We start from the raw sequence: 11,779 nt of genomic DNA on the forward strand, positions 1-11,779 counted from the left end.
TAACAACAAGATTATTTTATAGAAAACTTGTTTAATAAATAAATAATACAAAACATAAATATAATAAAAGGAAAATTAATATAATTTTAATATTTATAATACATATTATAATAAAATTCAAATTACTCAATATTTTTTATTATATCTCAATATATTATTATTTTATTTTTATTACTTAATATAGAACTTATTTTATTCACGCAATTGTAAGACATACATCTAAATGTTGATTCATTTGAGATTCTATTATTAATTGCATACAAACAGGACAAGGATATTTAGATTGTTCAATTGATATTTCTGAAATTACATTTGATGCTTCGTTATTATCATAATCAACTAAAAATGAATCATCATTAAATACATTTCCAATACAATCTTCTAAATGATCACTTAAAGATACTCCAATAGGAATAAATTCATTACAAACTAAACAATTATGTGACATAATATCAGCTACATTTTCTTTAAATTTTGTATTATGATCAACATTTTCAATAATTGATAAATCATCACTAGATGTACTACTAATAGAAATTATACTTTCATTTACATTTCTATTACTTTCAATATCATCTAATATAATTAAATTATTATTTTGTTTATCTGTTTTTAAACACTTATCAATATGTTCATTTATATTTATAAAATCAAAACTCTTGGTACAAATAGGACAATTTGTTTTTTTAAAATTTTGTATTTCATCTAATTTTGATTGTTTATTTGAAAATATAATTGAATTATCTTTTCTTTTTTGTGCAAATGAAGAATTATTTGATTTTATTTCAGATTTTATAAAATTATCATTATCATAATTCTTTATTGTAATTTTTTTATCATTTTTATTTCTTTTTGTATTTTTTGTTATTAGACAAAAATCTATATGTTCATTTATTTTATCATTTAATATAAAATGATTGCATATTGGACATTTTACAAGTTTTCGTATTTCATTTAATGATTGAGTATTTGCAATAGATTTTTCAATTCTTATGGTATTAATTGGTGAATTTATTGTCTGTTTTAATGCAGTATTTTTATTCATATCTTTATTATGATCAATATTATATAATTTATTCAATAAATTACTTCGTCCTGTATTAGAACCACCAACCACTCCAAAAGATGAAAATTTAGGTGTATTAGAAATTTTATTAGTACTAGGACTATGTTTTTGTGAATTACTTGAACTCTTTGGACCTCCTATACCCCAACCATGAACATTATTTGTAGTATTTCCAAGTTTTTGAAATTCATTTGTATAATTTTGATTATTTATATGATTATTTGATTTAATATTCTTAGGAATAGATGTAGATAATGGTTTTGTAGATGGAGAACTTTTTGAAAGCCAATTAAACATATTATTTGATAAGTTATCATTTTTAGACTTTATCTTTTGTTTATTGCTTGAAGATTTTGCTTTAAAATTTTCTGGTTCTTTAATTTTAATAAATTGACCGCCACAAATTTGTTGATGTTCTTTCCACCAAAAATCAGTTGGACCTGGTGCACGATTCATAGCCCTTCGTACTGTTCCAAAATATGGAGCTCTCTTCTGACAAGGACCATTACATCTCCACCAATGTTGTTGATATAATTTAACTTCATCATGAAAATTGTGGTATATCTATATATAAAAAACAAAAATTTTAAAAAATGAAAATTATTAAAATTATCATAAATTATTATATTCATTTTATTATAGATAATTACAGTTATTTTTGTTCCAGCTACTCTATTTATTCTGTGCATATGTTTGCAAAATTCTGGACCATGTCCATCTCTGTCACGATTATTATTTGTCAGAAACAAATAGCCATGAATCATTTCATGCTATAATATATATTTCAAACAGATAAAAAATAATAGTTAATTGTTAATAATTAATAATAGTTAATACTTAAATATGTAATTATTATTACAGAAATCTTACCAATAAAGTTTCAACTAGATCTTTTCTGGGTCTAAGTTTTAATAATGGTGCACTAAGTGAAATTATACATTGTCGATTTCGAGGATGAAAAGTGCATATACCTGCACAGCTATAATATATAAATATACATAAATATAAAATATATATATATTTATATAATAAATCATTAATAAATTTTAAAAAATAATCTAAAATTTTTTAAATAAAATGAATTACCTTGTCATTCTAGGACTCCATTTAACTTCTACAGAAAGTAAAACATTCCAGAAAAAACGTTCATTAAATTGCATAAACAATGTATGAATATTAGGTGTTGGATCAATTAACTCTAAAGTTTGATCAATTAAAGTTCTTGGTTTATAATTTTCTTCATCTTTCTAAATTTTTTAAAATAATAATATAAATATAAATATATATATATATATAATTACATATTATTATATAATAATAATAAAAAAAACTATAACATCAAAAAAAAACTTACATTTTTTGGTAAAACTGCATTTTCTGTTAATCCAAAACAATAATCTTGTTGTTGTAATTCATAAGCTAATTCAAAATCACGAGATTTTTGTGACTTTTTCATCATAATTTATAAATATTGATAAAAACAATATAAAAATTCATAGATACAAATAAAAAATAAAGATGCAAATAAAAATATATTTAATGAATTTGTCAAATTTATATCATTAAATTTTCCGTTTAATCATAATATCAATAACACATTTTTTTTTTCAAATAAAAATTTTCTGTTTATTTCCTTCTGTTATTTTTTCTTCCTCACCTTTAAATATAAAATAAAATATAAAATATAAATAAATATTCAATTATTAATTATAATTAATTTAAAATTATTTGTTTAAAATTATTATATTTATTTATTTATTTTTTGATTATTATATATTTATTTTTTTTAGAATTAAAATGTACATTTTTCAAAACTTTCCAAAATAAATATCAATATAAATATTTAAAATATATTTACATAATACTTAATGTTATTAAAAATTGAAAATAAGTAAATATGCAATTAAACAATTATTACTATTTTAATTTATTACTATTTTAATTATTTAAATATTTAAACAAATATTATAGTATAAATATATATGTAGAATTATATAGTTTTTTTTATTAAATACGTGTGTGTAGTTTTATTATATATTTTTATTTATCATTGCATATATATAATAGGATAATATAAATTTGAAATTTAATTCGAAACATTGAACGTGAATTTGTATTTAGTAATTTTTGGTAGTTCTTATTTTTTTATTCTTTTATTTTTATCTATATTTTTTACTTTCGTTTTTTTTTAATGTATAACAGTATATATATATATATATTGTAGATTGTCTGTTATTGAAATGAGATACGATTTTTTACAAATCTTATTATTACAAATAAGACAATATCAAAAGAATATATATTATAGAACAAATATAATGCACGACATATAAGTATACATATAAGAATATTCAGAAACGTCCCATTCTTTTAAATGTTCTAATTCGTGGTTCATAACACTTCGTCATGCCACACGTCAGCACAGTACGCCCTCTGCTTGTAATCTCATATTTGTATATATGATGTGGATGGAAGATTGGCTTATGTAAAAATTATATTAGGTTAATCGTACAATATATATCGTGTCAAAATAATTCAGCAAAATGGTAAGTATTTATTTATTAATGATTTGAATCATTGACAATATATCTAAATTGTAAAAAATATTTATTATAAGATCGTATAGTTAAAGTTATCACAGATGTCAATCACCTCTCGTGATTGATATTAAAACATAAAAAGTTATAATGTCTTGTATTACTAAATTATTTGTTACTCTTTAAGGTACTTATTGCTGCAGCAGTTTGCACAAAAGCAGGCAAAAGTAAGTAAAACTTATTTTTTCTAATCGTACCTGTTTATGTATGTATATATATTCTGTGTTAGCTTGATATTATACATGATTATTTTTTTAATTGTTAGATGATTATAATTTTCTTCTCTTAATATACATATATATATATATATATATATATATTCTATTAATTATATTTTACATATTTCTAACTTTTCACATTTTTTAGTTGTAAATTCTGTTTCTAAATTAAACTAGATATTTTATATTATATATTGCAAATAATATTTTTTATGATAATTTTACTTAAAATACTTTATAATTATCTGAAATATATATATTTTTTCATATGATTTATGTATATATTTTTAACATATTAATTTGTTTATATTTTATTTATTGTTAATTATAATTAATAAATAAAATTTAATAATTTATAAATTTTAGCTATTATTTCTCGTCAATTTGTTGAAATGACAAAAGCTAGAATAGAAGGTTTACTTGCTGCATTTCCAAAGTTAATGAGTTCTGGCAAACAACATACATTTGTAGAGACAGAATCTGTGAGATATGTCTATCAACCTTTGGAAAAAGTATATATGTTATTAATTACAACAAAAGCCAGTAATATATTAGAAGATTTAGAAACATTAAGGCTTTTTGCAAGAGTTGTAAGTATATAATAAAAATTCTTTTTTTGCTTTTTCATTTTTTATTCATTTATCATTGAATTAAAAATTGATATTTGCTATTGATATTTATAAATATGAATAAATGATTTGATTAATATATAAGTTTACATAAATTTATAGATTCCAGAATATTGTAATTCAATGGATGAACTTGAAATAGCTGAAAATGCATTCAATTTGATATTTGCATTTGATGAAATAGTTGCATTAGGATACAGAGAAAGTGTTAATTTAGCACAAATTAGAACATTTGTAGAAATGGATTCACATGAAGAAAAAGTTTATCAAGCTGTAAGAATGACTCAAGAAAGAGAAGCTAGAAATAAAATGCGTGAAAAAGCAAAAGAATTGCAAAGACAAAGAATGGAAGCAGTTAAAAAAAGTGGTATTAAAAATCCTGGATTTGGTAATTCTTATGGAAGCAGTGGTAATTTTACACCAACACTTAATGCAAGAGATACTATTAATTTTGTACCAGAACCAGTTAGACCTTCATATACACCAACACAGTAAGAAATAATATAATATGAAAATAATTTTAATAAAAATTATATTATAAAAATATTTTTATTATGTATATATATAGAAAACCTGTCAATGCTGGACCAGGTGCAATGAAATTGGGAGGAAAATCTCGTGATGTTGATTCATTTGTAGATCAGTTAAAAGAAGAAGGAGAAAATGTTGTAACAACTCCCTTACCTACAACAGGTGCAAAACCAACATCACTTACACCACAGATAATCAATACTGAACCGTAAGATATTTATTTATTTATTATTAATATTTATTATTTATTATTATTTATTTATTATTTATTAACCGTAAGGTATTTATTTATTTATTTTATATGTAAATATATTATTAATAAATTTTATAATTATTTGCTTTATATTAAGAGTTCACTTACGACAAGAAGAACGTCTTAACGTCAGAATTGGTCGAGATGGTGGTTTACAACATTTTGAATTGCATGGTTTAGTGACATTACATATTTCGGATGAAAAATGGGGTCGAATTCGTGTACAATTAGAAAACAGAGATACAAGAGGGGTTCAAGTACAAACGCATCCTAATGTGGATAAAGAATTATTCAGAACACGTGGTCAAATAGGCTTAAAAATTCCTACAAAACCATTTCCATTGAATACTGATGTTGGAGTATTAAAATGGCGATTGCAAGCTCAAGATGAGACAGCATTACCTATTTCAAGTACAAATCATTTACTGAATACAAATTAATTACAATTAAGTTAAATTTTTTAAAATATATTTTAATATATATATAATATATAATAAATAGATAATTTTTTTTATTATTTAAAATAGTTAATTGTTGGCCATCTGAAAATGGAGAAGGTGGATGTGATGTGAATATAGAATATGAATTAGAACAGATTAATCTAGAATTAAATGATGTTCAAATAAATATTCCATTACCTATGGGATGCAATCCTATAGTAAGCGAATGCGATGGACAATATACACATGAAGCACGACGAAATACACTTATATGGTCTTTACCAGTAGTTGATGCAACAACGAAATCAGGTTCAATGGAATTCTCAGCACCTTCTTCTACTCCTGCAGATTTTTTTCCTCTTCTTGTTTCATTTTCATCTAAGACATCATATGTCAATATTAAAGTAAATTATCTTTTATTCATATTATTTATATATTATTTATATAATTAAAAAAAATGAAATAAGTTTCAGTATTGATATATGTATATAATTAAACTAATTAAGTTTATAATTTTTATAGGTAACTGAAGTCTTACTTGTAGAAGATGAAAGTCCTGTTAAATATTCAGTAGAGACAGTTTTCTTTACTGATAATTATGAAGTGGTATAAAATATATCTATTACATAATAAGATAATTGCTCGTGCTAAGTATGTACAAAAATACAAAACTAGCACTGTCCATTGGAATTTCAAAGATAAAGATTTTCAGCTTACTTATCATTCAGATTATAATTTTATTCTCATACAACCATTATTTTACCAATGGATACTTGAATGAATTTCAAGCATATACATATATACATATTAATTGAACAATTAGTTTCAATTTAGTACATGTCTAATATTAAACTATTACAGGAAATTGTATACAGATATTTTATAATTGGTAAAAAAATATTACCGAAGATTTTATGAATTACACTTACTATTATCAACATACAAAAATTATATATATTAATTTTATTTTAATTTTTTCAAACTGTTTCTTTACGAATTTTGTAGTTGCAAAACTTTTTAGTAAAACTGAGATACATATATTATTTACAAAATATGGAAATATTTTTTTCATACATACATACATANACACAAACATTACATATAATGGAATAATATGGACATAATCTAAGTTTTTAACAGAATATTAATTCACTCTTATATTTACATTCATTTGTTTTTGTTATTTTCAATAGTATTATTAGGTGCATTTATTGTTTATATTTTTTTCATCCTTAAAAATGCAAAAATATTTTTTATTTTCAAAGGTAGTATTATTATATATACCCTTTGAAAGTTATGTTTATATTTTTTCATTCTTGAAAATGCAAAAATATATTTTATGCTTAAGAACAAAATTATTATATATCTTTTGCAAATATAAATAAAAAATTATATATTTCTGAGAAATAAAAAAGAGGATGAAATTAATATAAGATATTATAAATATTTGTACACATATATACAAAATATCTCATATTAATAGTTTTAAAAGAATTTTATTTGCACTTTTTATAAGTAAGCAAAAATTTATTTATCATTTAATTTACTCATTGAATATGTATAAATATAATTGACAAATTTTCTGTAAAATTTTCTGTTCATAAAAATTAAAAATATAAATTTCATTCACTAATAATGCATTTTTTAAAAATATTTGCTATAAATAATTGTATAGAATTAAGAATAAAAACTTATTGAAATATTCAACTATTAATATCTTTATGTGTAATATTCATAACCTTTTAAAACCTGTTAATATTAAAAAATTATTTTTATATTATTTGCATTATATTATTTTATTGCAATATATCTGGTGGTATATTTATCACTTGTTGTATCAAATAATTTTCAATAACTGCTTTAGCTGAAAAATGATTGATTGGGATAATTTTTTAATATTTTATATAATTTGCTAAAAATGCTTAATATTTGATTTTTGCTTACCAGTTAATGAATTATTTAATATTGCTGCATGATAAGCACTTATATTGTACATATTACGATGTGTTATATCAGCGCCTCTGGATAATAATTCATAACATACATGTGGATGATCACCATATGCCCCATATATTAAAGGTGTATTTCCTTCCTTTATTATTATTAAAAAAAAATTAATTTCTATTTAATAAAAATTATGAACACATACCTCATCACTTGCATTGGAATCTGCATCATGATTTAATAATAATTTTACAAGATCATGATGTCCATAAGCAGCTGCTAAATGCAAAGGTGTCTCTCCATTAAGACCACGATAATTTTTATTAGCACCAGCTTTAAGTAATTGCCGTGCACTACCTAATTGTCCATATCCCGCAGCCCACATAAGACCAGTTAAACCTTTTTCATCAGGTGTGTCTATAGTATCTTTATAATAATTTATTAACAATAATTTAATTATAATATACATTTATGTATATAATCATTTTTATCTATAAAAATATTTTATATACATAATATAACATACTTGGATGTATATGTTCAGGTGTAAGTTCACCTTGACCAGCTAATGTATGAAATGTAATATCACTACCACTATAAAGTTGAGGTATTTCTGTTTGGGTATTACCTCTTTGTAAATTAGTAAGTATAGTAGGAGGCTAAAAAAAATATTAGATTGAAGATGCATTTATATGTATATTTTACTTAAATATTTTAAACAATATATATAAAAAATTATATAAACCTTATATGGTTGAAAAGCACTAGTTCTTGTAGCATCTTGCCATGCTCCTGGAGCCCAATGCCACTTGGTTTCTATAGGTTCAGATTTACATCCAATATTTACATTTTCTGGTTTACAAATTAATGGTCTTGGTCTGATGCCAATTGTTGATTCCCCATCACAAACAATATTTTTAGTTTCACATTTTTGTTCTTTTTCTTCTTCTTCTTCTTCTTCTTCTTTTATAATTAGTTCAGAATGAATTTGATTTTCCATATTTTTACTATATTTCAAAATCATATTAAATAATACATAAACAATAATATAAATAATAAGATATATGTACATTTTTAAATTAAAAAATATTCTAATAGAAATATGTGTAATATGTATATTATATTTATGTTTAGTTTAAAAAGTTTTATCTAATAAATATTATTACATTCAAATGATATAATATATAATTGATTTATTTTATCTAATTACTACTTACATTATTTTAACTACATACTATAAGCGTTATTAAAATTCATTAAAAAAATTTTTAAAAGATTTGTAACTATTTTTATAGGTTATATGATATTATCATTATTAGTGTACATTTTTTATTTTCACGATAATTTCTATAATATATTAAATATAATTAATATATACATTATATATAATAAATATAAACATTTTTATAAGAATTAAAATTTTTATGAAAAAGATATTTTTTACTATAAATGCTTGTTTAGAAAAATAATACACTGACAACATACTGCACTGACAAATTGTCCATGATATATTATGAAACAGAAATTTTTATAAAATTATATATTTATAAATTTTAATATATTTTACATATTAAAACTAATTTTAAGTATTATAAAAATCTTATTTTAAATAATATAAAAATAATATTATTATTACAATATGAGTAACTTTATAAGAAGTATAATATTTAAAAAGGTATTATATGTTAATTTTATGCATTTAATTTTTAGAAAGTTTAAAACTATATAATATTTAAAATCAATTTGAATTTTATAATTCCAAATTTCTAATATGTTTATAATAAATTTTTTAATTATACAATAACATGTAGGTTAAATAATTTTAAAATTTAATATATAATACTGGTTATTTCAATAACTACAAATATAATTAGCATTAACAAATATATTTATTAAAAATATTTATATTATATAAATTATATTTAAAAAATTTGTGAATTTATAGAAAATTTGTTAAATAACAAAAATGTAATTTGTTTTAGGTTATAGAACCGTTACAAAATAAAAATAATGCATATCGACACAAAATTATGTCTAATTTATATGTCAAATTTAACGAAAAAATTGGCACATATTCTTTTATACTTCCTTTAAAGACAAAAGATTATAATTTAACAAATGAAATTAAAAATATAAACAATAATTTAAAAGAACCTTTTGATAATGTAATAATAAAAGATAATATCATATATTTTCATATATTAAGAGATAAATATATAAAGAAAATTTTAGAAAGTAATTGTTTTGGTATTACGCCACCATTACTCATAGATAATAATAAAAATATTATAGTAGAATTTAGTTCTCTAAATATTGCTAAACCTTTTCATATAGGCCATTTACGTTCTACAATTATAGGAAACTATATAGCTAATCTAAATAGTTTTTTGCATAATCAAGTTACAAAAATAAATTATTTAGGTGATTGGGGTACACAATTTGGTTATATTTATCTTGGAATGAAAATAGCAAAAATTGATAATATAGAAATACAAACAAATCCTATTAGAACATTATATAATGTTTATGTTGATGCTAATAAATTAGCTGAAAAGAATCCAGATATGAAGGAACAAGCTAAAAAGATATTTCAACAATTAGAATTAAGAGATAATGTAATTCATAAAAATTGGGAAACAATTAAACAGTTTACTGTTTTAGAATTAGAAAAAACTTATAAAAGGATAGGTATAATTTTTGATCGATATGATTGGGAGTCTATGTATACTATTAAAAATATAAATAAAATAATTAATACAATGGAGCAAATGCAATTGTTAAAACTAGATAATAATAATAGGAAAGTAATATATATAAATGAAAAAAAAAGTGTTCCAATTTTAAAAAGTGATGGTACAACTTTATATTTAAGTCGAGATATTGCTGCTGCCATTGATAGATTTGAAAAAAACAAATTTGATGCTATGTACTATATTGTAGAAAATGGTCAGACTGATCATTTTATAAATTTAATTCAAATTTTAAATAAAATGAAATTACCTTGGGCAGATAGATTAAAACATGTCAAATTTGGAAGAATACAAGGTATGAGTACAAGAAAAGGGGAAGTAATATTTTTAGAAGATATTTTAAACAAAGCAAAGGAAATTATGAGACAAAAACAACTAGAAATAAAAAGTAAGTTTATATTATGATCATAAATAAAACAAAAGTCATAACTCAATAGTTAAATAATAATTAGTCAAATATTAAAAAAATTATGTTTAAATCATTATATCATATTTATAAATTATATTTTAAATCATTATATTTTAGCAACTAAGGTTCCTTTAGATCAAATTGATGAAACTTCTGATATTTTGGGTATATCTGGTGTAATTATTAATGATCTAAAACAAAATAGAATGAATAATTATACATTTCACTGGAATTCAATATTGGATGTAAGTTATTTAAATAACTTTAAATTAAAAATTTTTAATTATTTATTAGTTAGAAATATATTTTAATATATTTTAATATTAGATAAAAGGTGATTCTGGAATAAAATTACAATATTCTCATTGTCGTTTATGTAATTTAGAAGAATTATGTGGTACTACATTAGTAACAAAATGTGATCCAAATCTTTTAAAGGAAATACAAGTTGATAATTTGATTACATTAATTAGTCAATTTGATGAAATTATACTTAAGTCTTATAAAGAATTAGAACCCTGTATATTAACAATTTATCTTTTTCATTTATGGTTAGTATAGTATATAGTTTTATATATATATATATATATTCAAATTTTAAGTATATTAATTTTACGTAATTTTGTGTATATTTATAAATTTTTTTTAGTAAATCAATCAATATAGCTTGGCATAAATTGAATGTAAAAGATCAACCAAGTGACTTAGCAAATCAAAGATTATTATTATTTCGTGTAGCAAAAATGATTCTTGCTCAAGGTATAAAATTACTTGGTTTAACACCTTTGGAAAAAATGTAAAAAAAATTTTGTATAATAATAAATAATAAATAAAGACAGAAATATATTGCAAAGATTTTCAACATTAACTTATCTATATATAATTTGAATCTTTTAAATATATTTATTAATGTTTTTTTTAATATTATAGACAATAAATAAT

The 11,779-nt window shown here is 20.9% G+C and overlaps 4 protein-coding genes across 4 annotated transcripts; 2 read left to right on the plus strand and 2 right to left on the minus strand.

Moving 5' to 3' along the window:
* Positions 1-138: 138 nt before the first annotated feature.
* LOC122720501 (DNA-dependent metalloprotease dvc-1) lies at positions 139-2,614 on the minus strand. Its single transcript, XM_043947263.1, has 5 exons — positions 2,421-2,614; positions 2,153-2,313; positions 1,937-2,045; positions 1,717-1,836; positions 139-1,630 (listed from the first exon to the last, which is right to left on the minus strand). Exons 1-5 carry the CDS (start codon positions 2,523-2,525, stop codon positions 197-199), a joined length of 1,929 nt encoding a protein of 642 aa, XP_043803198.1. The 5' UTR covers positions 2,526-2,614; the 3' UTR covers positions 139-196.
* Positions 2,615-3,279: 665 nt separating this feature from the next.
* Positions 3,280-6,691, plus strand: LOC122720442 (coatomer subunit delta). Its single transcript, XM_043947179.1, has 8 exons — positions 3,280-3,612; positions 3,791-3,830; positions 4,248-4,471; positions 4,613-5,001; positions 5,079-5,249; positions 5,392-5,705; positions 5,822-6,138; positions 6,257-6,691. The coding sequence occupies exons 1-8, from the start codon at positions 3,610-3,612 to the stop codon at positions 6,344-6,346; spliced, it is 1,548 nt and encodes a 515-aa protein (XP_043803114.1). The 5' UTR covers positions 3,280-3,609; the 3' UTR covers positions 6,347-6,691.
* Positions 6,692-7,332: 641 nt separating this feature from the next.
* On the minus strand, positions 7,333-8,923 carry LOC122720525 (DNA-binding protein RFXANK). Its single transcript, XM_043947291.1, has 6 exons — positions 8,896-8,923; positions 8,424-8,685; positions 8,205-8,337; positions 7,884-8,104; positions 7,679-7,826; positions 7,333-7,598 (listed from the first exon to the last, which is right to left on the minus strand). The coding sequence occupies exons 2-6, from the start codon at positions 8,676-8,678 to the stop codon at positions 7,531-7,533; spliced, it is 825 nt and encodes a 274-aa protein (XP_043803226.1). The 5' UTR covers positions 8,679-8,685; positions 8,896-8,923; the 3' UTR covers positions 7,333-7,530.
* Positions 8,924-9,317: 394 nt separating this feature from the next.
* LOC122720617 (probable arginine--tRNA ligase, mitochondrial) lies at positions 9,318-11,679 on the plus strand. Its single transcript, XM_043947414.1, has 5 exons — positions 9,318-9,353; positions 9,661-10,816; positions 10,955-11,082; positions 11,165-11,388; positions 11,487-11,679. The coding sequence occupies exons 1-5, from the start codon at positions 9,318-9,320 to the stop codon at positions 11,635-11,637; spliced, it is 1,695 nt and encodes a 564-aa protein (XP_043803349.1). The 3' UTR covers positions 11,638-11,679.
* Positions 11,680-11,779: the final 100 nt, after the last annotated feature.

Source organism: Apis laboriosa, unplaced genomic scaffold (genome assembly GCF_014066325.1).
Source record: "Apis laboriosa isolate Shangri-la unplaced genomic scaffold, ASM1406632v1 scaffold12_cov154, whole genome shotgun sequence".
NCBI classification, from domain to species: Eukaryota; Metazoa; Arthropoda; class Insecta; order Hymenoptera; family Apidae; genus Apis; species Apis laboriosa.

Coding starts and splice junctions, on each gene's coding strand:
- LOC122720525 (XM_043947291.1), bottom strand. CDS start 8,678: ATGGAAAATCAAATTCATTCTGAACTAATTATAAAAGAAGAAGAAGAA. Junction 8,105..8,204: donor ACCTGAACATATACATCCAA/GTATGTTATATT, acceptor ATTATTATAAAG/ATACTATAGACACACCTGAT. Junction 7,827..7,883: donor ATTCCAATGCAAGTGATGAG/GTATGTGTTCAT, acceptor ATAATAATAAAG/GAAGGAAATACACCTTTAAT.
- LOC122720501 (XM_043947263.1), bottom strand. CDS start 2,525: ATGATGAAAAAGTCACAAAAATCTCGTGATTTTGAATTAGCTTATGAA. Junction 2,314..2,420: donor ATGCAGTTTTACCAAAAAAT/GTAAGTTTTTTT, acceptor TAAAAAATTTAG/AAAGATGAAGAAAATTATAA. Junction 1,631..1,716: donor TAGCTGGAACAAAAATAACT/GTAATTATCTAT, acceptor TTTTATATATAG/ATATACCACAATTTTCATGA.
- LOC122720442 (XM_043947179.1), top strand. Junction 4,472..4,612: donor TAAGGCTTTTTGCAAGAGTT/GTAAGTATATAA, acceptor ATAAATTTATAG/ATTCCAGAATATTGTAATTC. Junction 6,139..6,256: donor CATCATATGTCAATATTAAA/GTAAATTATCTT, acceptor TAATTTTTATAG/GTAACTGAAGTCTTACTTGT.
- LOC122720617 (XM_043947414.1), top strand. CDS start 9,318: ATGAGTAACTTTATAAGAAGTATAATATTTAAAAAG. Junction 10,817..10,954: donor AAAACAACTAGAAATAAAAA/GTAAGTTTATAT, acceptor ATTATATTTTAG/CAACTAAGGTTCCTTTAGAT. Junction 11,083..11,164: donor ACTGGAATTCAATATTGGAT/GTAAGTTATTTA, acceptor TTTTAATATTAG/ATAAAAGGTGATTCTGGAAT.